Raw genomic sequence first — 26,326 nt, forward strand, 5'->3', positions numbered from 1 at the left:
TCTCTGCGCTCTCACGAGAGCTCCTTGAGCGCGTTCCCAGCGCGGCAGGGTCCCCCACCTGCCTGGGCTCGCATGTGTTTGCCCCAGACCAGGGGGCTTATTCGCGACCTCCCGTGCTCATCTGAACTCCCTGGCACGTGAGCTTCGCGGCACTGGTCAGTTTAGAGTCTTCTATTGTGTGTTTTCCCCGCTTTTGGCTCTTTGGGTGCGTTGCTTGCCCTCGCCAAATGGGGACTACGGAAATGGGAGGAAATCAGCTCTCCGGTTAATCCTGTTTCTGGTCTCTCCTCCAGGGACTCTGGGCAGCTCTACTTATTTTGTGGGCTGCTCCGCAATCGCGGCGGGTAGGTCAATTTGTGCCTGCCCTTGCCCCTCTGTGCAATCCCTCGCAGGCCGTATGGGTGCCAGTCTGTGTGAGGCCTTGCCGGCAGGTGCAAGCGTTCGCCAGCCCGCGTGGGTCACACACACGCTCGCCAATCCTCGCCAGTCACTCGGCGCAAGTGTGCGCGCCTGCTCTGGGTGTTTTGGGGGTGTCTATGTTTGCTTTTCGGCTTTTGGCTCTTTGGGGGTGTGGCCTCTTCCCCGCGCAATGGAGACTTCGGCAAGGAGAAGGAGTCAGGACTCCCCGGTTCCTCCTCCCGTTCTTTCCCCAATGCCTCCGTTTCTAGTCTCCCCTCAGGGGCCTCTGGGCAGTTCTGTGACCCCTTCGGCTGAGGATCCAACCCCTGTGCGGACTGCGTTTCAATCGCAGGCAGTCTGGTTCATGCGCGCCCCGCTTCTGCCTCTTTGGGGTCGCGCCTTTCCAGCCCACAATGGAGACTACCGTACGGGGAGGGAGTCAGGACTCCCCGGTTCCTCCTCCCGTTCTTTCCCCAACGCCACTGTCTCCAGTCTCTCCTCAAGGCTCTCCCAGCCAGTCTGCACTCAGCCCCGCAGGTCACACTCGCACAAGCTGTGTGCGGAGCGCATAAAAGGCAGGTTAATTGATTCCCTTATGCCTGAGCGAGATGGTAGCTGCAGAGTGGGAAGTGCGCCATCACCCGGGCTCCACTGGCCGCCGAGTCAGTTCTCCTCACAAAGTTTTCCTCACCAGTCTTTTCCCAGGCACCAGCCCACCCTGCTGCCGCCTGTACCCAGCGATCAAGGAGGGTGGCTGCAGCTGCAACTTTTGCGTTTGCCCTTTAAATGTCTTTTTGCATCCCCAGCCACCTGTCTCTGGCAGAGAGTGCCCCTAAGCTTTTTGGGGTTGTGTTTTGTCTGTATTTTCTCGGCTTTAGCGGCTGTAGTTTAGGGGTTCCTGTTTATGATTCAGACCCCGTTCTTCCCGGGGGACGCTAACTGGCCGTTTCAATGTCCCTCTGGTGCCAGTGCCCGTGCGCACCCAGCCCACCCTCTCGAGCCTCCACCGCAATTCTCACCCGTTGGGATGTGTGAGAGTCGAATCCGCTGTCCGCGGCACCAAGGCTCCTCTCCCACTATCGCTCCACTGCTTTCCAGGTGATTACTCCATTATTTAGTTGCAATTCCAGTTTGGTTTTGGGAGGAGGTCAGCGTGACTCCCTTTCACTCCTCCGCCATCTTTTTCTCCTGTTCTTATTAAGATATTGTAAAAGACTTAAAATAATCTGCCTAGGCAAAAAAGATCCTATGTTTTATCAAAATAATTTTCTGTGCTTTATGTTGTCTTTATCATGTCTCTTTAAGAGAACCTCAGTATTGTTTTACAGTAATCTATAATCCTATTTAATCAAGTGTTCAAACCTGTTAACATTTTTGACAACTCCCCCAAATCATATCTTAAGTGAAATCTTGATATGAAACTGAGATTGATATTTCCCAGAGAACCCCTGGAAAAACCTCAAAGCTCTTGTTATTTCACATTATTAAAAAAATGTTAAAAATAATTTTGTTTATTTGATATATTAAATTACATGGAAACACTGTCAAATAAGAAGTGATGCTTAACCTTCCCTAGGTTGTATTTGTATGGCTAAATATTATTAATGTGGATATTTCAAAAATTATACAAAGGTAATAGAAATTTGCCAGAACTGTTTTTGTTCATGAGGTGTCATGGTATAATCTCATCGATTATAATTCTAGTTATTTAAGTAATGTGTGTCATAGACATAAACAAATTCCTCATCAATTGCTACATTTTTATAATGAACTCTCCTTGGATCTTTAACCATGGCTATTTTAAGTCTTTTTGTCATCCACAGATAGTTTTTGTTATACTCTGGTATTTTCCTAAAAGCTCTTGAAGTCAGTTACAGAAAAGAGTGATTTGTCTTCAGCAAAAATGTGACTGTTTCAGAGATCCATGGAAAGGACTTTGACAGGTACTTCAGGGTACCGGCTTCTGAAGGCAATAGATCTCAGTATATAAGATTGCTTAATACAGTTGTTGATTGAATGGAGTAAGAAAAGTGTGTGGGTTTTTTTGTTTGTCATTTTAATACATTAAATGATGCCAGGACAAAAAGAGTTGCATGAGACTGAATGAACTAATGAGGAATGATTATGATTTTTATAATTTTTGTTTTGGAAGATTGCTGTTTATTTAGTTATTTATTTAAGGAATCTCCTTTCTCTTTTCCCAAGCTGTCTATAACTCATGACAATTTAGTAGATTATACTTTAGGGAATAGAAATAAAATGTTTGGTTTTTTTCCCCCTACCGAAGTCTTCAGAATTCAGAAACAGAGTGTTCTTATTTTTGTGGCAATCAAATGATTTGTAAAGTTAATAAGAATCTGTCTTTCTTGTAACAGGACGTAACTGAAAAAATTTGTTGTCTAACAAAGGCTTTGATTGGAAAGTCATATTTGAGAATGATTTATAGAATCAGATGTTATCAGACTTTGAGGAACTAAGGTTGACCTTATAGAGCTAATGCTTACAAAGCTCTTTTAGGAAAACAAAAACAAAAACAAAAACAAAACGGTCTTATTCTTGGTTTACAAGGTTCTTGGCCTTACCAATGAGTAAGGATGTTCACTTTCTGGCAAGCCCAGAAACTTTAAGGGTATTTTTGGGAAGCTTGAGAGTAGAAAATTTCAGCCAAATACATGGGTATTGCAGGCTCAGTTGAGTGGTGAGTTCTTGGCTTGGTTTCCTACTTGAGAAGTTTTAAAAAGTCTTATCTGAGATTCTTTATTAAAAGTTCCAGGAGAGCAAACTCAAAAGACCTAAGTGGTCAATTACCATCCTTGCTGCACTTATATAAATAGTTAGGCCAACTCTAATGAGACCAGACTTATTTTGTAAACAAGAATTTAAAAGGAGGGTGACTCTAGAGAAACATTTTATGTTTCAGTGGAATACTATAATGTACCCTGTAGTTTATTAAATTCCAGTTCTATTTATTGTCTTGAACATTTTGTCAATTCTAGTTTCTTTTAATATTTGGCTACAGCTCTTGAAAATAGTTTGAAGTTTTTTTTCTCTCTTTGTGATTTGGCATCACTGAGAAGTAAAACTGCATTTTCCTGAAGCCCTGCAAGCTGAAACTGGATGACCTGATATAAACTTCAAAGACATCACCATAATAGATAATGTATGGTTAACCTTATGTCTGCTGTTTGTGGGCCCTTCAGAAAATTCACTGAAACATGTGATGCCATGATTAAGGGCATTCAAACTGTGAAAGATGCTTCTACCCCAACATAAAGAAATCTTCTTAACTGTTGGACCTCTGTATTCATAAGCTGGGTTTATAGTCAGCTCCATCCATTAATCTTTCTATGTTCATAGACGTTCCCCTCACTAAATGCCTGATTGCTCACACTACCTATCCAATATCCTCTGCAACCAAGTCTCAGTTGTTGGTTCAGTTGGTCCTCAATGAACAAAGGGCAACCTAATGAGAAATGGACTTACAGTGATCAAAGGAAAGGAAAATGCCTTTAGTGAGATTCCACTAAGCCCTTTTCTTGACTTTGCTCCATCCTTGCCAGACCTGCATAGTCCAGATTTAGCAAGAATCCTTCCTAATCAGGTCAGAGAGAATTCCTCACCCTTGATTTCTCATCACCCTCAGTATTTGATCAAATTCTATACCCCTCTCCATTCCCCTGGTTATATCTGATCACCCTGGCCTGCCTGCAGTAAGAATCCTGTTTTTTAACCACAATTTCTCTCCATCCCCAGTGTTTCCTCTTAGTAATTTTTCTTCCATTGGTCCCTACTTTTTTCCTTGGTTATAAATCCCCATTTATTCTTGCTGTATTTGTTATTAAGTCCAGTTCTATACCCCTATTGCAGCCATTTCTGAATAAAATCTGTATTTTACACTTTATTGTCTATCTCTGTTTTTTTAGAAATAATATCAACATATAAAATCTGGAAGAACAATTACTATCATATGTGCACACTGATATCTCAACTTGCAGTTGGGAAAAGCCAATGATATACAAATGGTGAATTGGTGTTTTGTGTACGTATAGAATGCCCATGAGAGAATAATAGCTGACAATATTCTGTCCTACTTATTATTGGAAACCCAGGATATGGGAAAGACAGATTGGGATCAGGACAGATGAAACAGAGTTGTATGAAAAGGAAGGCAGTACATTGATAAATAAAAGAAGTGGCCTCCAGTGATAATTTACATTGTTGTGTGTATAGAAAACAGTTGGTGGTCAAAAATATTCCATTTGGTTTTGGTTTATTGTTGAAGGAAATATGAATAATTATTAATGTTATAAATTATAGCTTTTGAGTATGTTCCTGCCTTTTTGATGAACCATGTGAGGAATTGGGCAGCAAGGATAAGTCTGGCTATGAGGAAAAAAGGTACTTATACGAATGTTTAAAATAAGAGATAAAAATATTTCTTCATAATGCTGATAATTTTAATAAGACCATTTTGGGTAACTTACTTGGTGGACATGTCACAGCAGTCTATTTATTCTATACAGTAAGTTCAAATGCTTGAACATTCGTTCTTTTAGTATCAAAATACTCCCATTTTTAAATTTGCAGATGAGGAATTAGGATTTCTTTTTTTTTATTTGTTTTTTTTTAAATTTTTTCAAATACATTTGTCTCTGCCTTCCCCCCACCACTTTTCCTTGCCCCCTCCCCTACTCCCTCCCTCAATCCTTCTCCTTTGGTTTTGTCCATGAGACCTTGCTATATGTTCCTTGACTTGCCCCTTCCCTTCCTTTTCCCCTGCCCCTCCCCCTCCTTCCTTCTTGTCTCTCTTGGTTTCCTTTCCTTTCAGTGCTGCTGGTCTTATTTCCCTTGCATCTTTGTATTGTTGGTTAGGTCTCGCTTATAGGTGAGATCGTATGGTATTTGTCTTTCGCACCCTGGCTTATTTCGCTTAGCATAATGCACTCGAGTTCCATCCATGCTGTCGCGAAGTTTAGTAGTTCTTTTTTTCTTTCTGCTGCATAGTATTCCATTGTGTAAATGTACCATAATTTTTTGATCCAATAATCTGCTGATGGGCATTTAGGTTGCTTCCAACACTTGGCTATTGTGAATTGTGCTGCTATGAACATTGGGGTGCATAGGTTTTATTGAATTGGCATTTTGGGATTCTTAGGGTATAGTCTCAGCAGGGGAATTGTTGTATCAAAAGGCAGTGCCATTTTCAGCTTTCTGAGGAAATTCCACACTGCTTTCCACAGTGGCTGCACCAGTCTGCATTCCCACCAACAGTGAACTAGGGTTCCCTTTTCTCCACAGCCTCGCCAGCACCTGTTGTTTGTGGATCTGTTTATGATGGCCATTCTGACCAGTGTGAGGTGGTACCTCATGGTGGTTTTGATCTGCATTTCTCTGATGGCTAGTGATGCTGAGCATCCTTTCAAATGTCTCTGGGCCCTCTGTATCTCCTCCTTGGAAAAGCGTCTGCCCAGGTCCTTTGCCCATTTTTTGATTGGATCGTTTGTCTTCTTGGAGTGGAGTTGAGTGAGTTCTTTACGTATCTTGGAGATCAAACCTCTATCTGATGTATCATTAGAAAATATATTTTCCCATACGGTTGGCTCCCTTTTCATTTTGCTGATGTTTTCTTTAGCTGTACAGAAGCTTCTTATTTTGATGAGGTCCCACTTATTTATTCTTTCCTTTATGTCCCTTGCTTTAGGAGACATATGAGTGAAAAAATTGCTGCGTGGGATATCTGAGAGTTTCCTACCAATGTTCTCCTCTAGGACTTTTATGGTGTTGCAATTTATATTTAAATCTTTTACTAATCTTGAGTTTATTTTTGTGTATGTTGTCAGCTGATGATCCAATTTCAATTTTTTGCATGTAGCCGTCCAGCTCTCCCAACACCATTTGTTGAAGAGGCTATTATTGCTCCATTTTATGCTTCTGCCCGCTTTGTCAAATATTAGATGCCCATAGAGACCTGGGCTTATTTCTGGGCTCTCTATTCTGTTCCACTGGTCTGTGGATCTGTTCTTGTGCCAGTACCAGATTGTTTTGAGTATAGTGGCTTTGTAGTAGAGTTTGATATCCGGTATTGTGATCCCTCCTACTTTGTGTTTCTTTCTCAAAATTGCTGCGGCTATTCAGGGTCGTTTATGGTTCCATATAAATTTTTGAAACGTCTGTTCTATTTCTGTGAAATACATCATTGGTATCTTAATAGGGATTGCGTTGAATCTATAAATTGCTTTGGGTAGTATGGACATTTTGATGATGTTAATTCTTCCAATACATGTGCATGGTATATGTGTCTTCCTTAATTTCTTTTTTCAATGTTGTATAGTTTTCTGCATACAGGTCTTTTACTTCCTTGGTTAAATTTATTCCTAGGTACTTTATTTTTCTTGTTGCTATATCGAATGGTATTTTTTTCTGATTTCTTCTTCTATTTCATCGCTGGTGTACAAAAATGCCTTTGATTTCTGAATATTGACTTTGTATCCTGCTGTTTTGCAAAATTCACTTATTAGGTGGAGTAGTTTTTGGTGGAGTCTACAGAGTTTTCTATGTACACTATCATGTCATCTGCAGACAATGATAGTTTTACTTCCTCCTTTCCTATTTGGATGCCTTTTATCTCTTTCTCTTGTCTGACCGCTGTGGCTAGGACTTCCAATACGATGTTGAAAAGAAGCGGTGAGAGCAGACATCCTTGTCGTGTTCCCGATCTCAGTGGGAAAGCTTTCAGTTTTTGCCCGTTGAGTATGATATTGGCTGTAGGTTTTTCAGATAAGGCCTTTATTACATTGAGGAATACCCAATTTATTCCCATTTTGCTGAGTGTTTTGATCATAAATGGGTGCTGTACCTTATCGAATGCTTTTTTGGCATCTATAGAGATGATCATGTGGTTTTTGTCTTTTATTCATGTGATGTATTACGTTTATTGACTTGCGTAAATTGAACCATTCCTGCATCCCTGGGATGAATCCCACTTGATCGTGGTGGATAATCTTTTTACTGTATTACTGGATGCGGTTTGCAAATATTTTGTTGTGGATTTTAGCATGTATGTTCATCAGCCAAATTGGCCAGTAGATTTCTTTCTTTGTAAGGTCTTTATCTGCTTTTGGGATTACGGTGATACTGACCTCATAAGAGTCTGGGAGTCTTCTCTCTTCTTGGATATTTTGGAATAGTCTGAGAAGGGCAGGGGTTAGCTCTTCCTTAAACATTTTGTGAAATTCTCCTGTGAAACCATCCGGCCCAGGGCTTTTGTGTGTTGGGAGTTTCTTGATTACCTCTTCAATTTCCCCAGCTGTTATCAGTCTGTTCAAGCTTCTGATTCTTCCTCCTTCAATGTTGGAAGATTATACTTTTCTAAAAATTTGTCCATTTCATCAAGGTTTTCAAATTTTAGCGTATAATTACTCATAGTAATTTCTTACAATCGTTTGTATTTCTGTGCTATCAGTTGTTATTTCTCCTCTTTCATTTCTGATATTAATTTGGGTCCTCTCTCTTTTTTTAGACAGCCCACATAATACAGCCCAAAATTACCCGCCTGCACTGGGTGATTTTGGGCTCTCTATTTTGTACTTTTCAGCTTTCTGCTCTTTGGGGGTGTGGCCTGCCTGTGAACAATGGAGACTACAGAAAGGAGAAGGAGTTGGGACTCCCGGGTTCCTACTCCAGTTCTTTCCCTGACACCTCTGTCTCCTGTCTTTCCTCAGGGATCTCTAGGCAGTTCTGTGACCCCTTTGGCCAGGGATCCACTATTTCTGAGGACCGCGTTGTATTCACAGGCTGTCTGGCTCCCACGTGCCTTCTTCTGCCTCTTCGGGGGCATGCCCTGCCTGTGCAAAATGGACACTACAGAATGGGGAGGGAGTCAGGACTCCCTGGTTCCTCCTCCGGTTCTTTCCCCAATGCCTCCATCTCTAGTCTCTCCTCAAGGCTCTCTATGCAGCTGTGTGTCCCCTTTGGCCAGGGATCCTCTATTTCTTCCAGCCAGTCTGTACTTAGTCCCCCAGCTCACATGCACACAAGCTGTGTGCGGAGCGCACAGAGGGCAGGTTAATTGATTCCCTTATGCCTGAGAGAGATGGTAGCTGCAGAGTGGGAAGTGAGTTATCACTGGGGCTCAGCTGGCCACCACTTTAGTTCACTTCACAAAGTTTCCCTCACCAATCTTTCCTCAGGCACCATCCTACTCTGCTGCCGCCTCTACCCACAGATCAAGGAGGGCGGCTGCCGCTGCACATTTTCGCGTTGGCCCTTTAAATGTCTCTTTGCATCTCCAGCCGCCTGTCTCTGGCAGAGAGCGTCCCTAAGCCTTTCGGGGTTGCATTTTGTCTCTGTGTTTTCCTGGTTTCCGCTGCTGTAGTCTAGGGGTCCCTGTTTATGATTCAGACCTTGTTCTTCTCAGGTGGAGCCAATTGGCTGTTTCAATGTCCCTCTGGTGCTGGTGCCCATGGGCGCCCAGCCCACCCTCAGGAGCCTCCACCGCATTTCTCACCCATTGGGATGTGTGAGAGATGAATCCACTGTCTGTCTCCGGCTCCAAGGCTCCTCTCCCTCTATTGTTCCATTGCTTTCCAGGTCATTTCTCCACTATTTAGTTGCAATTCCAGTTTGGTCTTGGGAGGAGGTCAACATGTCTCCCAGTCACTCCTCCGCCATCTTCCAATCTCCAGGATTTCTTTTAAGAAAACTGAACTGTGGTATAAATGGTTTAAACTTTGATAATTTCCAATAACATTATTTAACTTTTGGAGAAAGAAATACACATGATTTATTGTCATATATGTTTAAAAGTCACATTACTCCAAATGCAATATTACATACATAATTCTTCAGGAAGAAAATGAAGAAATACTTTTCAGAACTAAATATAAGTAGAGGCTCTGGCAGGGTAGCTCAGTTGGTGAGAGAATGGTCCGGGTATACCAGGGTTGGAGGTTTGGTCACTAGTCAGAGCACATGCAAGAATCAATGTTTATTGCATAATGACATGGAGCAACAAATGAATGTTTCTCCCTCTTTCTCTCTCCCCCTTCCCATCCTCCCTTCCCATCTCTAAAGTAAATAAACAAGCAAAATAAATAAATGCAACTAGAGGATGGATAAGGAATCTTAATTCTTTCTCCCAAGTTGAAAGCTTTCATTTGTGACGTGCTTATCAATTTAATGCCTGGTGGAGTTCTGAAGCTCATCATCAGTGAGAAGTCTTCATGATTTCTAGGTTCAAATAGTCCAGATACCCAGAATTTTTTGACAAAGACACTAAATATTTGTTATCATCCACCAATCTTTAATTGGAAAACAGGACTTTGTAATTTGCTAAAAGTAGTAAGAATAGAATGTGGTGAGATGTGAAATTCAAGGTCTTCTGGCTCCGTCTTTGTTGTTGGCCAGTCACTGGCAGCTTGGTAAGAACACAACAAATCCAGTCTCTTTCACTGATTAATAATGATTAATAATGACAATAATAATAAATATATTGATACTTGATTGAAAATGACTCCTTTGGCTATTGGGGCCCAATGACAATTTAAGTTACTTGTAACTTGTTACCTCTAATCACTCAGATACCTCAAAATTGCATGCTCATCTGAGAGTGTCATAGTACATTAATAGCATTATCTTCCCCCATTGCAAGATTTGCATAGTTCATAAATACTTAAAAAAATTGGAGTTTATAGTCAGTTTTTCTAGAGGTATATTAAAAAACTTTTTAAGCATGGTATTTTCATGTATTTTTAAACAATTTTATATAGCTTTCTTTAATATTTCTTAATATTACTATTTGTTAAAAATAAATGAAAATTCAAGTCTGAGTACTTCTCTAAAACATTAAAAAATATGTCGGGCTTTAGAATGTAAAGTTTGGCTTGTTTTAATTATACCTCCTTGCTGGTTGTTTTATGCGGGACAGAGTTATTTTTCTTTTAAAACTAGCAGTGGCCTCTGAGTGAAAGGTTAATATAATTTGTTAAGAACTGAGTAGTTTCACACATTCAAATATTCTTAATCCATTTCATTCTAAGGGATAGCTTGTTAGAAATAGCAAAGAGCTGAGCTACATGTTTTTGTTCTGAGTAAATATTCTTTTCAAGAATGTCTTTTAGGTAACTGTAACAAAATAGAAATAAGCTCATTCATGTGAATATTTATTTTTAGTATTTGCACATCTTTTTCTTTTCTCCTTGTGAAAATGGTACTGTATTTTATTTTAAAATAGATATTTTAATAATGATAATAAGCATTGAATTTTTTTGTTGACCAATATAACATGCCTACATTTAATGAATGCGTATTACATATGTGATACTACATTTGTATTTAGGAATACATGATATGTAGAGAATAAGTCACATCCTTGATTTCTAATCTAGACAAGTATTTCTACTTGTCTAATGTATCAGAGTATGACTCTCATTGGCTTTTATATCAAAAGTTTTTATTAAGTTAAGAATATTATTATTAATATATGTTGGTTCTTTATTACAGAAGAAAATACTCAGGAAACATCACAAGTGAAGAAAAATTTGAATGAAAAAGTTTCTCTCTATAGAGGTGACATCACATTGCTAGAGGTAGATGCTATAGTCAATGCGGGTGAGTAGTTGATTTTTTTGTGATGTATTTGTTATACAAGTATTTATTTAAGAATATTTTTTATAAACAGGAATATAAGTATTTTAGAAAAAAATATAGTTCCTGGTATAGAAATGCCTTAATGTATTTCCCTTCTTGATGAAAAACATTGAGGATTTATTTTTGTGTATGTGCCACAGTTAATTTGCTACCTCTACAAAGAATCCATGCCAAGTTGAGACCATTTGGACCAGTGGAAAAGTGATAGATTGTTGTGGAAAGTTCTTCGGAAGAAATTTAACAGCTATATTACTGTTGGTTGTATGATTGACAATTGGCCAACATAAAAACAAATTTATTAAGCATTTTTCTTTAGAATAGGTTATAAAGAGATGATTGAATTACACCAGAGAAAAGTAAAATATAAGGAAATTTTGTCTGTGATTTTCAGACCTCAGTTCTTTGGTTTCAAACTCTTCATGTTAGTTCTGAAATGTTTTATTTTTATTATCTTAATAATTATCAAAATAATTTTCGTGTTTGAACATAAAATAATAACTGTTATTTATGGTGCTTTGGATCGCCTTTATATTTTACTATGTGGCTATATATAAAAAATATGTAATAGTTGTGATTCTATAAAAGTAAATGTTGACTCTATTAAAAATATTATTTTTGTAAGGGGAAGAGGAGTATTGCAATAAGAGAAGGAAGAATATTGCAATAGGAAGAACCACTTCAATCATGAAATTTATAAGCACCTCAAAGGTCAAACAGAATAGGGCTTTTTTCTACTTTTTTCCTTTTTTTTTCAGAGAAGAATAAGTAGGCAAGAAAAATTGGATGTGGGGCAGTGGGATGATTAGGTGGCATGATCAGAGAGTTGATCAGGGAATGTTTTCTCCTAAGGTCAGCTGATTCTAGAGAGAGATCATTAAGGAGACGTTGTTTCCTTTCTCAAGGATGGGTCAAAGCTCAATGGCTTGGAAGAAGGAAAGAAACCTGACTAAAATTTGATCAAATCTAGACAGTGGCCAACTATAACAGTTGATGGGGACAAATAGTTCAGCTAATCATCTATAAGTCAAAGAATAGAAATTTGTATGATCTGTGCCTTGACTTTGTCATAGGTTACAAGCAGTTGGTTGTCTACGAGTTTTATTTAAGTCCTATGGGGATGAGTTGTGGGGGTTAATTTCTTGAATGTTCCTTTTTTACAGGAGTACAGGATTCAGGTGAAGTCCAAGTTTGTCTTAGGTTTCTCCCTGGTGATGCTTAAATTCACTCAGGGTAGTAGGAACAACTTTGGTAGGTAAACAAAGGGTTTCAAAAGAACTGGAATACTGTTCATGATGGAGCATCATAGCATAGTTTTGGCAACTTAACGGGAAGTTTAGAAGCCTAGTCAGCTATTCTTCCCTCAGAATTGGCTTTCGGTTGCTTTCGACTGTATCTGCTTTGCTATAATCAGAGCTCAATTTTATTTTGTTTTCTCTTCCTCTGATACCTCTGTACTTCCTTTCTCCTCTCCTACCTCTTTAAAATATAAAACTATTTCAAGGATCTTCCAGGTGATTTAATGTCCACCCAATATGAATCACTCCTTTTGGATAGAATTCCATCTTCAGATTACTTCACAGTCTGCAAGTCTCTCTCATACCTAGTCTCTACAGACTCTTCATTTGTTGCCTTGGTATCAGGATGCTTTCTTCTGGTTTGTGGGGCTTCTGGAGGAGAGAGGCTCTTGGAAAGTTCACGAACTCCTCTCAAGTACAAAGAGTTAATCAGATAGCACTGTAGTTATTAAGTTGTCAATGATTTATTATGCCATATATGTGAGCTTTAATATAAAAATTATTTTAAAAAAATGTATTGTGGTGACATGGGTTAATAAAATTATAAATTTCAAGTGCACATCATCTGTATATTGCATTGTGTGTTTACTACCCAAAGTTAAATTTTTCTGTTATGATATATTTGACATCTTTTACCCTTTAATCTCCCCTCTCTTCCCTCTGGTATCCATCATGCTGTTGTTTGTGTCTATGAGTTTTTTTTGTCCATTTGTGGCTTTCAGTTTTATATCCCACATATGAGTGAAATCATATGGCTCTTGACTTTTTCTGTCTGACTTCTTTCTTTTTTTTTCCTTTTTATTGAATTTATTGGGAAGATACTGGTTAACAAAATTACACAAGTTTCAGGTGCCCAATTCCACAATACATTATCTGTACACTGTACTGTGTGTACACCACCCTAAGTCAAGTCTCTGTCCATCTCTATTTACTCTCTGACTTATTTCACTTAGCATGATATTCTCAAGATCTTCCAAAGCTCATGGGTGTGTTTTTGTTTATGTGCATGTATAAAACAAGCTTTTTGTATGTTCTTGTAATATTTAGCTGTTGATTCTAGTTTTCTCCAGAGGAGAACAACTGATGATGTGTATTTTCTTCTTAAATACTTGAAGACCACTTTCATGAGTTGTCTTTTTCTTATTATTAGCATAATACTGTATTTCCACATTAGTACACTTAATAATAGCAGTAATTATGGTTTTTCTTGAATTTTGTTAAATGTATATCTGTTTATCTCCCTCATGAGGTTACAGACTGAGGTCTTTCAGTGTTTTAAAAAATTTTATTTATTTTCTTCGAGAGATGGGAAGGGAGAGAAAGAGACGAGAGAAACATCAGTGAGTGAGTGCCTCTTGTGTGCCCCCAACGGGGGACCTGGCCTGCAAACCAGGCATGTGCCCTGACTGGGAATCGAACCGGTGACCCTTTGGTTTGCAAGCTGGCACTCAATCCACTGAGTCACACAAGCCAGGGCATGATGTCTTTCAGTTTTATGTTACCTTCTACAGTGATGTCCTGCCCTTATGTTTTTAATAAAGACGATACTGTATATTTGTTAAAATGAAGTATGTGCAGTTGAATTTGTAGCACCTCTGACCAATAGCACATTCAGTATTGGGGACTTGACACAATGAGCCAATTTGGTTCTGATTGTAAAAATGATTACATTTGATTTATAAATAAAAACAAAAAATAATTTTTACTGGTATTTTTTATTGAAATAAAATAAAATGGTGTGAAATGAGAAAACATCACAAACATGAAAACATTTCATCATTATTTTGATTCTTTGTTCTTGCCTGTATGTGTAAGTTTTTCGTAGCTGCCATATAGTGTATAAGAGTTTGATGAATAAATATGAATGTAGAAAGTAACTTTCACTCACTCCCAAAAACCATGTGGCAGGCATCTTTAACTCACCTCTCTGTTGGTCATGTTCTATATCTCAAAAGGACAACCTCATCCGGAGTTCCTAGGTAGATGGAAAAGAGATGCCAAGTATGCAGTGTGATGCCTATTTATAGCTCTCTGCTCTCCAGTTTGGTTGCCTGGTGTGTACGGAGAGGAACCTAAAGGCTGTTAACCTTTCAGGTGAACAAGGCAACATAGCAGGAAAATCTGGGGGCTGCCTCTAGTAAGGAGGGAAGAGAGGCAGTGCCCATAGTCAAGATACCAAAGCAGCACAGTTATCACTTTCTATCAGACTTCTGAAGCTCTCTATATCCACATTTGTACATTGGAACGCCTGATATTATTTGCCATGAATGAAGTAATTCATGATTTTAATTATTTTCCTAATAAAATATGTTTTGAATTTTCTTAGATTTCTTCAAATGTAATCCAGGATGAGTCTTTTATATATTATATTCTTCTCTGTAGGAAATAATGCACATTTAGAATATTTTAATAAAATAGATATTGTAGGCAGTAGGGTACACAGGGCAGTAGCACAAGTTTTAGGGTCAGGAAGACCCAAGTTCAAATTCAGGTTCTCATACCAATGATTTTTTTTTTGTTTAAACTTTTATGTTGAAATAATTATAGAGAACTGCAAAAGTAATACAGAGTTCTTTCTACCCTTCATCTTCAGCTGTGTAAGCCTCCCCCAAAGGTGACATCATATAACTATAATACAGTATCACAACCAGGAAATTGTCATTGGTACATTACTATTAACTAGACTATAGACCTTATTCAGTTTTCACAATTGTTAATTTACATTCATGTGTGTATGTACAGTTTTGTTTCATGTATAGATTCATGTAACTACCACCACAAAACAGATGCAGAACTGCTCCATTATGAAAGAATTCTCTCATGTTTCCCCTTTGTATTGTCACTCACCTCTCGACCCCCTCCTGTTCTTTATGTGTAAAGTTTTGTCATTTTGAGTTTGTTACATAAATGGAATCATACAGCGTGTAAACTTCTGAGATCGAATTTTTACTACACATAAAGCAGTAATTCATTCTGTTTATTCTGAGTAGGAGTCTATTGCATGTGTATACCAAAATTTGTTCAGGCATTCACTCTCCGGAGGACATTTGGGTTCTCTTCAGTATTTTGCTATAACTAATAGAATTGCTATGAAGATTAATTTACAGGTTTTTGTATGTAGCAGCATATAGTATGATCTGTTTAGTGTGACTAGGTCCTCATATGATTTTATGCTAAGCCTATTGATCAGAGAATTTTTTCTTTGCTAGAGCTTGGGGAGAATAGATCAACCTAATTTATAGTTCAGTATTATATTCTTGGAGACAATTTCACTTGTACCACAATCACAGAAAAATATTTTATAGGAGATATAATTTTTATTCATTTGTGAATTGAGAGGTGTATAATGAAAAAGTGGTTAATTTTCCTACTCTAATGGGCTGGCTTTGGCTAAAGATTAATTCAATTTGTCATAAAAAGAATTTCAAAGTGGAAAGTGAGAAAGGTTGATTTGTTTATTTTAATTATTCCTGTATCCAACTCAACATGCCAAGGACAGGTACATTGAGATTGTGGTTACTCATAGGTCAAGTTGTAATATATATAAGATATACATGACAAATCAAGTTTTATAGCATTTCATAGTGAACAATCCATCTTAAGGCTTGTGTAAGTGTAAACTTAAGTGCTGTTTTCCTATAGCTGAGAAGGTGGGGGTTATTGTGTGTATTTCTTTATTGGTATTATAAAAATATAAATGTAATACAATGTAATACATTTTCCTCCCACAGATAGCAAATAAACTATCATACTATAAAAGTACTACTACTACTAGTACTACTACTACTACTACTACTACTACTATAGTTCTTCCTTTAGACCAAAAACAGAAAAAATTTTTAGAACTGATAGTCCCAAACCTACATTTGGGAAAAAAAAATTAATGTGAAAAAAAAAAAGCCAAATGAGGTCTCTTTCTGTATGTGAGATATCCCACAAAACCTATCATTTTGCTGAACATAGATATAAAAATAATCCTGTAGTATAAGATTTTTAATCTTATGTTTATTACAGTTGACATTCAACGTTATTTGTATTACTTTCAGGTGTACAGCATCATGATTAGATGATCATATGCTTTATAAAGTGGTTGCATCAATATTTTTAGTATTCACCTCGCACCATGCACTGTTATTACAATATTATTCACTGCAATTCCTGTGCTGTACTTTTATGGTATTTGTCTTTCTCTCTCTGACTTATTTACCCTCTAGGTCCATCCATGCTGTTGCAAATGGTAAAATTTCATTATTTTTTATGGCCAAGTAATATTCCATTGTATATATGTACCACTGCTTTTTTTTATCTACTTGTCTGGGCACTTGGTTTGCTTCCATATCTTGGCTATTGTGAATAACATTGCAATGAACATAGGGGTGCATATATCCTTTCAAGTTAGTGTTTTGGCTTTCTTTGGATATGTACCCAGAAGTTGAATTGCTGGGTCATAAGGCAGTTCTAGTTTTATTTTTTTGAGGAACCTACATGCTGTTTTCCATAGTGGCTGCACCAGTCTGCGTTCCCACCATCAATGCATGAGGATTCCCTTTTCTCCACATCCACGCCAACTGGTGGGAGGTGACATCCCACCAGTTGGTTGTGGTTTTCATATGCATTTACTGATGATTAGTGGTGTTGAGCATCTTTTCACATGTCTGTTGGCCATCTGTATGTCCTCTTTGGAGAATTGTCTATTCAGATTCTCTTGCCTATTTTTTAATTGGATTGTTTGTTTTTTTTGTGTGTTGAGTTGTATGTTCTCTCATTCAGTAGATTGTCTTTCTGTTTTGTTTATGGTTTCCTTTGCTGTGCAAAACTTTTTAATTTAATGTAGTTCCTTTTGTATATATTTTTGTTTCCCTTGCTCAAGGAGATAGAGCATAAAAAATACTGCTAAGAGACGTGTCAGGGGCTACTGCCTATGTTTTCTTCTAGGAGTTCTGTGATTTCAAGTCTTAAACATTTAAGTCTTTAATTCATTTTGAGTTTATTCTTATATATGCTGTATGAAGGTGGTCTAGTTACATTTTTTGTATCTATCTGTTCCATTTTCCCAACACCATGTTTTGATTAGGCTGTCTTTACCCCATTGTATGTTCTTGCCTCATTTGTCATATTAATTGACCACATGGGGTTTAGTTCTCATCTTTCTATTCTCCTCCATTGATCTGTTTTTATGACAGTATAATGCTGTTTTTATTACTATGGCTTTGTAGTATAGTTTTATATCAGTAGTAGGATACCTTTAACTTTGTTACTCGCCGCCCCCCACCCCACACCAAGAGTGCTGTGGCTATTTGGTGTTCTTTTTATGGCTCCATATAAATTTTTAGATTATTTATTCTAGTTCTGTGAAAAATGCTATTTTGATAGTAATTTCTTTGAATCTATAGATTGCTTGGGGTAGTATGGACATTTTAATGATGCTAATTTTTACTTTCCATGAGCACTGTATGTACTTCCATTTATTTGTATCTTTTTCATTTTCATTATTAATGTCTTATAATTTTCCAAGTATAGGTCTTTTACCTACTTGGTTAAATTTATTCCTAGGCATTTTATTATTTTCTTGATACAATTGTAAATAGGATTGTTTTTGTAGTTTCTCTTTCTGATAGGTCATTATTGGTGTATAAAAACACAACTGATTTCTGAATATTTATTTTGTATCCTGCTAATTTACTAAATTTTTAAAATCAATTCTAGTGTTTTTTTCTTGGGATCTGTGGGTTCTCTCTATGTAATATCATGTCTTCTGCAAATAATGACTGTTTTACTTTTTCCTTTCCAATTTGAATACCTTTTATTTCTTCTTGTCTGATTGCTGTGGCTACAACTTCCAATATTAGGTTGATTGCTAGGACTTCCAATACTATGTTGAGTAAGAGTCTTAAAAGTGGACATTCCTCTATTGTTCCTGATCTTAAGGAAAATACTTGTAGTTTTTCACATTGAGCATGCCTGCAACATAGTCTTAAAGGCACATTAAAAATAGGGTTATGTCAATAATTTGCTTTTACATCATAGATATTTATCAATAAGACTCATTTAATATCTTAGAATATTGGTAATTTAAAAATGTGTAATATTTATTTTTCTGTGTATAACATTAATACATGTTCATTGAGAAAATTGGCAAATACAGAAAGGTATAAAGAAATATCTATCAAATTTTAATATAGAAATAACCAATATTAATACTTGTTTTATATCTTATAGTGTTTAAAATGTATATATAGAGCTATAGCTTATATACTTTGCAACAATACTATATGTGCTATATTTATATTGTAATTTACTTTTTTCCCACGTATATGGATCTTATTTTCTATATTCTTATATGTTAAGAACATGATTTTACATTATTATTACTCCAGTTTTTAATTTTTTTAAAAAAGCTATATGAATTTCTTGATACTGAAATTTTAATGAACATCTCTGATTATTTTTCCAAAATATATTACTAGGAATGAATTAATAGGTAAAAGGGTATAATATTTTTAAGAAATTATTTTGATATCCATTGCTTCTTACAGTGTTATAATGCATTTTATCAAGGGTGATATATAGGTGCAAGTTCTTGTAAATATTAGGTTACATCATTATACAATCAGACCTACCAGTTTAATAATGATTAATGTTATCTAATTTTTTTATTATTAGTCATATTGAATTTTTATATTTATTGGGCATTTTTGTGGTATTTTTTATATTTCTATTCTATTCCTGATCAAGTTTTCTATTGGACATTTGTCTCTTTAAATTGGGGAAAGCTTATTTATAGATTGGTAACAGCAACCTTTGCCACATATGTTGCTAATATTTCTTTCTAATTTGACATTTACTTTTCAAATATGTTGATGGTATGTCATCATATTCTTCATGTGTTCTTATTGGCTTCTTTCTTTGATATTGAGTTTAGAATGGCCTTTCCTACCCTAAGGTTAGATAAATAATCTCCTATGTTTTGCCCCAGTTTTTAATGTTTAATTTGCATTAAACTTCATCTAGAATTTATGTTCCTGAAAGGTCTGAAGAAGTGAATCATATTTTAAAATTATTGTGGCTTTCATACATGTATTATAATTTGGGATTGTGTGACTCCTCCTCCAACCTCTGTCATTGGTGTGCCATTTAAAATACTTTTTTGGATCATCTCATCCTTTTATTCTATCAGATAAAATTTAGAATTATTTTGTTAAGTTCAAAATTAAAACAAATAACAAAGTAACTACCAGAGCAACGAAGTCCAAGCAATATCAATGGGATTTTAATTAGAAATTTAGGTTATTCAGGGAGTTATGATAACTTTAACATGTTGAACCTTTCTATCTATAAATGTCCTGGTTATTAGATTTATTTAAATCTCTTTCCTCAAAATCCCTCAGTAAAGTTTTATAGTTTTCTTCATATGGACTTAAACAGTTGTTTTATCCTAGCAAGTTTATAATTTTGTTGCTGTTATGAATGGTCTCTATTTTTTCTATTATTTATTTTATCAGATTATTTTTGGTAATATAGAAAAGCTATTAATTTAATTATTGTCTACCTTGCTGATATTCCTTTTAGCTTTTCAGTTGATCCTCTTGGGTTTTCTAGGCACATACATTGTTATACACACTATTTTTCTGCCCTTTCTACTGCGTTGGCTACCACATGATTACAATGTTAAATTAGTTGTGGTAAGGTATATTGCTCTTTCTTGATTTTAATAGGAATGCCTGTAGTCAAGTGTTTTGTAATTCATTCATTCATTTGTCATCAAGTATATTTTATGTACCCACCTCATGACAAGCACTGTGCTAAGTATGAGAGGTAAAAGGTGAGAAAAACAGATATCTAAGCTTTTGAATTTACAGTCTAGTGGGTAATTGTAATTAAACAGTTATCTAAATATATATAAATTTACAATTCTATAGTTTTGAATTGACAGATTGAGGCTTTTGTTGTAAATATCTTTCAAAATTTTACTAAATGTAAGGAATCCTGATATTTCAACTACAAATCATTTATGTCCTTACTGGAGAGTTCATTTTATAAGGAAAGTTGAAGTGAAATTAAAGTATTAACCACAATGGAACAATTATTTTAAGGTTTTAAGCAAGTAGATTAGTACTTGTCCCTTTCTTTTTATTATTTCTTTGAGTTTTTGGAATTTTTGTTTTAATATAGACTGAGAACTTGAGTTCATGATTTTTTTGGCTACTTTTTCTCTTCGAAATAGTTCCTCCATCTTTTAATCAGTTATTTTCATTCCTTCTGAAGAACTCAGTGCTCCTAAGAGTCTGTTCATTATAAACTTACTGAGATTTCAGACCTCTTAATTTACAATAGCCAAGTATTAAACAATTAGTGGCTAGCTACAAGTTACTTACGGGATGGTACTGTTGAAGGTTCTGGGAGTGGTGGTTCTTAGTATAGAGACAATGTTCAAAATCACCTCCTACTTTCCTCTCTGCAGATTCAGCCCAGCACCCATTCAAGCTAAACCAGTAAAAAGAGGAAAAATGACTGTACATCATCTCTCCCTTCACTTTCCCCCCTCTGCTAAGTTAGAACCTGCTGAAAGTTTTATATCACCTCCTTGGGTAGATGTAATTTGGCCAACCTGGTGGATGTGTTTGAGTAGACAGATATGGGTAGTAGGATAGGGAATAACTGTATATATTTTTTTCAGCTGCGTTCTTAATACTCCTATAGCTGAAGTGTGAACTTTCTACTGTTAAGGATCTTGGTGTCTTCCTTTTAGTGTGAGGATAGACAGACAACAGGGTTTCTGTGAAGGTGGAGTGAAAGGGTGAATGAAAATAAGGCTTGGTGATATGTTAAATCATCATTTATAGTTTTTATTTAGCTTAGCATCCAAATATTTTTTTTCAAAATATTTCTGCTCTTCTACCTTCATTTTTTTCTGATCTATAATTTTTTCTAAAAATTTGAATCTGTGAAATCAAATTGAACATTAAATCCTCCAAGGAATTAGAAGATAATTCTCAAGATAAAATAATTGCCAGGAGGTATGGATAGCTGCCAAGAAATTTCCACTCAGTTTTCATTTTCTATCTTGGACTCCTGCTGCCACTACTTTTAGGGAATATCCCTTGGAGTTAAATAGTACAATTTTCCTCAAAGGACTTTGAAAAACTAAAATTAAAAAAAAAAATGTATGGGGAAAGTGGTAGCAGCTCCTATGGCATTTGTTTCATATTTTCAGAGATTTATTTTTCTCTCTTTGAGAATTCTTCAGTGCACTTAGGGAAATTTATATTTTGTTTGTTGCAGATGCTCGTGAACTGGATTTTTAAAAATATTTGAAAATAGTTTTTGGGGGCCTTATTACGAAAGGAATACACTTTAATATTTAAAAAAGAAAATATAAAATACAAAGAACAAAACATTATCCATAATGTTCCCAAACATACCCATCATTGCTTGCTTAAGTTCAGTGTTTATGCTTCAGGTTCTTTTCATTTCATGGATAGATTTTGATTTTTACAAAATACTGCTTCATTTTTTGTTTTCTGTTCTTAAATACTATGGTAATTTTTATATGTCATTTTTAATAGCTGCACTGTATTCAGTCATACACATGAATGTTAATTTATTTAACTATTTCCTCACTGTTGGAAATTCTGTTTCTAGTTTGTTTTTTTTACTATTATAAACAGGCTAAAACAAACATATGTTCTAGCAGATATATCTTGGCAGAAAATATTTAATTATTCCCTCGAAATAAATTTCTTGGGAGTGAAATTATGGGATTATGAAAATTTTTAAACTCTTGATGAATGTAACCAAATAGCTCTATGGAAAGGTTAAATTAATTTATATCTCTCAAGTTATAAGAGTTTGTATTTTTCCAAACTTTATCAGTATTGTTTGATGAATTTTATTTTTTAATCTTTGCTTTTGAATTATACTCTATTATTTAAATTTCCATTTCTTTGGAGACAGGTATTGTAGCTTTTGAGATTACCTTCTGGAAAAAACACCAGGATTTTATCTATATTTTATTGGCATTTATAAGGTATAAGTAACTTGATGGCAGTAGCCAGGAAACATTAGGTGGGGTTGGGTTGATTGGAAGCCTGAGGAAAATAAGTGCCTAAGGTTTCTCTACTGAGAAACCCAGTAGCTTAAGTTCAATGCCACTGCTTCTTTTCCTGAAATTCAAAATGGTGGGGAAAGAGATGAGCAAATTTCACTTTCAGAGTACTACCTAGCATGTAGCACAGCACTTGGCACTTGGGGGGATGTCTTATGACTATGGCTTTGGTTTTTGGAGGTCACTAAGCATAGTTGCTCTCAAACTTTGAACAGTTACCTTAGGCAAGAAAATCTCAAGCCCATCCTTGTGGCTGTAATGGGTGGAGTTCCACGGATCAGTAGCTGTGCTTGTATTAGGATAAGGGGAATGCAGAAGTGGTTTTTAATTCTGCTAGTAGAGAACAATAAGTACAAACACTACCTGCCATAGTTTAATTTTTATAATTGTGTGACTTGTCAGAAGTCGACTGTATTAAATCTAATTAAAATTTGAGCTTTATAATGATGCCAAATGACATTTCACAAAGCCTAGAGGATATGCCTAACTTATATGTACCTTATTTGGAATTCTCAATGATCTTTTACTTTAAATAATTTTTAAAGAAATATACAGTAAAATTGAAGAATTTTTGCTGCATATTTCTACTAATTTTAACTAAAGGGAATGTATATTTTATTTGTTACATATATAGGTTAACTTAATTTCTAAAAGTTACTTCACTTCTTTATTTGTGACTTGTAAGGAGGTGCCACTAGTGAGTTGAAAAACATCTGGATGATATTCATTGTGTTCCATTGGTTCAATATAATTGTAGTCATTTGACAATTAGTTTACTTAATTCTTATTCAATTAAGGCCTTGGCTTATGTGTATATGAAAAGGGAAAAATGGGGAGAATCAAGATGGCAGAGGAGTGAGTGGAAGTCACACTGACCTCCTTCCAGGACCAATCTGAAATTACAACTAAATTTTGGAGAAACTACCTGGAACAAACAACTGAACAATAGTGAGAGAGGAGCCTCATTACCTCGGACAGACAGAAGAATCAGCTTTAGCACAACCTAACATAAGGAGTGTGGTAGATACGAGAAGGCAGGCGGGGTGCCCATGGGTGGCAGCACCAGAATGATATTGAAACATCCAGTTGGATCCCCCTGAGAAGAGTAGAGTCTAAACCATAAGTGGGAATCTCCAGTCCCAAGCACTAGAGCCCAAAAAGTACTCAGATAGCAACCAGCTGCAAAAGCGCCAGGGTTGCTCTCTGCCAGAGACAGGTGGCTGGAGACATAAAGAGCTGTTTAAAGGACCAACACGTACAATTTTATTTGTAGCCATTTACCCTGGTCTCTGGCAAAGGTGGGGACAGAGTGGGTTAGAGATGCCTGGGGAGAAATTGGGGAGGGATGTTTTGGGGAGAGAACTGAGGGAGAGGCCAGTGGGATCCTGGTGCTGACTCATCCCCAATACAGTAGCAGCCATCTGGCTCAGAGAGACCACTCCCCTGAGTGGAAATGGCCTGAGAGGACCCCACCCCCAGGAGGGACTCCATCCTACCCTGAGCTATCTAGGCCAGCCTGCTGAGTGCAGAGTGACTACATTAACTGCTGAAGGAGACAGCCACAGGCAGTAGATTCCTGGAAGTCTTGAACGGATTGCCTAAGGTCAGACAGGGTCAACATCTGACATAATCAGAGGCAGATCCAGAAACCAAAAAACAGCAGTCTTCCACCATAGAAGTTCAACCACAAAGTCAGGGAATCAAGGCAGATCAATTTAAGAAGCAGAAGCAAAAAAGAAGAGTCTCACAAATAATAGGAAGACAAAGAAACACCCCCCCAGTCGAAAGGAAAGGAGGAATCCCCAGAAAGAGAACTAAATGAAATAGAGGCGAGTAAACTATCAGATACTGACTTCAAAACAACAGTTCTCAGGAAGCTCAATGAGCTCAGTGAGCTCAGAGAGAATTAACAAAAACTATAGGGAAACTATGAGGGACTTACTGCAAACTATATCTGCATGAAACAGGACATAGAAACTATCAATAAGAGACAAGAGGAAATGAAAAACACCATTTCTGAATTGAAGAACACAGTAGAAGGAATCAAAAGCAAGCTAGATGAAGCAGAGGAACGAATCAGTGAGCTGGAAGATAAGGTAAAAAAAGCTCCTAGAAAGGGCAAGAAAATGAAAAAAGACTCAAAAAGAATGAAGAGGCCTTTAGGGAAGTGCAGGACAATCTGAGATGTAATAATATCCATACAATAGGGATACCAGAAGGAGAAAAGAATGAGGAAGGAATAGAGAACCTGTTGGAAAAAGTAATGATGGAAAAATTTGAAGAGAGAAAAAGTCACACAAGTCCAGGAAGCACAGAGGGTCCCATTCAAGAAGAACCAATGAGGCCCACTCCAAGACACATCATCATTAAAATGGCAAATATCAAAGACAGAGAACCCTGAAGGCCACAGGGGAGAAAGAGGTAGTAACATATAAGGGAGCCCTGGTACAGCTAACAGTTGACTTTTCAACAGAAACACTCCAAGCCAGAAGAGAATGGCAAGAAATCTTCCAAGTCATGAAAAGCAAAGGCCTGCAACCAAGACTGCTCTACCCAGCAAGGCTCCAATTAAAATGGAAGGTGAAATAAGCAGTTTCCCAGGCAAAAGAAGGCTACAAGCATACACCTCCATTAAACCAGCATTGCATGATATACTGAAGGGACTGCTTTAAGATGAAGAAAAAGAGTCTATGAATACACATGTCCTTTCACATTCACCAATACTTGATATTACCAATATTTTTAATACTTAATAATCTGATTGTGACAGTGATGTGTTATTTTAGTTGTTACTTTATTATTTGTTGAAACTAAACCTGTTTTTGTATATTTCTTGCCTGTTTCTATTATTTTAAAAAAGCTTTAAATGATTTTTTGGTATTCTTTATCTGTTTTGTTATTAAAAGTTTTTAGAATTTTTTCCCTAAAAACTCCCAAGAAAACTATTAACCCTTTTTTAGATGTGTCAAATACTTTCCTATTCTATTACTTGTCCTTTAACTTTTTAAAATATGTATATTACTATATAGTCTTAAATGTTTAATATAGTCATATTGTTAATAATTTACTTTATAGCTTCTGAGTTTGAATATTTTACTTCAGGGTAAGAAAAATATTAGTTTGTGTTTTCTCCTAAAACTCCTTAGATTCTACATATTGATTTTTAACTCACCTGAATCTTTCTTGTATAATGTGTGAAATAAGGCTCTATATTTGTTTTATTTTGAGTAATAGTGGTTCATGTACCTTATTTGTTGAATAAGCCTTATTTTCCCCATTGATTTGAAATATCAATTTAATCATATATTACATTGTTAGATATACACATTTTTTCTAAAATACTCCTTATATTTCATTTACTTACTTGATTATTTCTATGCTGTTGTCAAGTTGTTTTAATTACTGAGACTTTACAATGGATTTAAATTTTTAATATTTTATAATGGATTTGGACATTTAAAAATTAATAAATAAAATCAATCTTCATTTAAAAAAAGAGAAAGAACTCCCACCTTTTGTGATAACAGGGATGGTACTGAAGATTATTATGCTAAGTGAAATAAGCCAGTCATGAAAGAGAAGTACCATATGATCCCACCTATAAGTGGACCCTATTCAACAAAATAAACTAACAAAAAAAATAAACCACAAGCATGGAAACATGGAGCAGACTGAAAATTACCAGAGGGAATGGGACTGGAGGTGGATGGTAGAAAGAAGGGGAAGGGACTAAACAAAGAAGATCTATGAATGACCCACGGACATTGACAAGAGAGTGGGAATTGACTGTTGGAGTGGGGGGTGGGGGTGGGATGGGTGGAGGTGGGCAAAGGGGGAACAATTGAGACAACTGTAATAGAGTAAACATAATTTAAAAATT

General features: G+C 36.3%; 1 protein-coding gene across 1 annotated transcript in view; it reads left to right on the top strand.

Moving 5' to 3' along the window:
- Positions 1 to 26,326, top strand: part of MACROD2 (mono-ADP ribosylhydrolase 2) — a 2,155,137-nt gene that overhangs the window by 88,442 nt on the left and 2,040,369 nt on the right. The window contains exon 3 of the mRNA XM_054574077.1: positions 10,900 to 11,007. Within this exon, the coding sequence (XP_054430052.1) occupies positions 10,900 to 11,007 (108 nt within the window). The remainder of the gene's footprint in view (positions 1 to 10,899; positions 11,008 to 26,326) is intronic.

The sequence above is a fragment of the Pteronotus mesoamericanus genome, unplaced genomic scaffold (genome assembly GCF_021234165.1).
Source record: "Pteronotus mesoamericanus isolate MK-2021 breed Mesoamerican mustached bat unplaced genomic scaffold, CSHL_Meso_final contig_25, whole genome shotgun sequence".
NCBI classification, from domain to species: domain Eukaryota; kingdom Metazoa; phylum Chordata; class Mammalia; order Chiroptera; family Mormoopidae; genus Pteronotus; species Pteronotus mesoamericanus.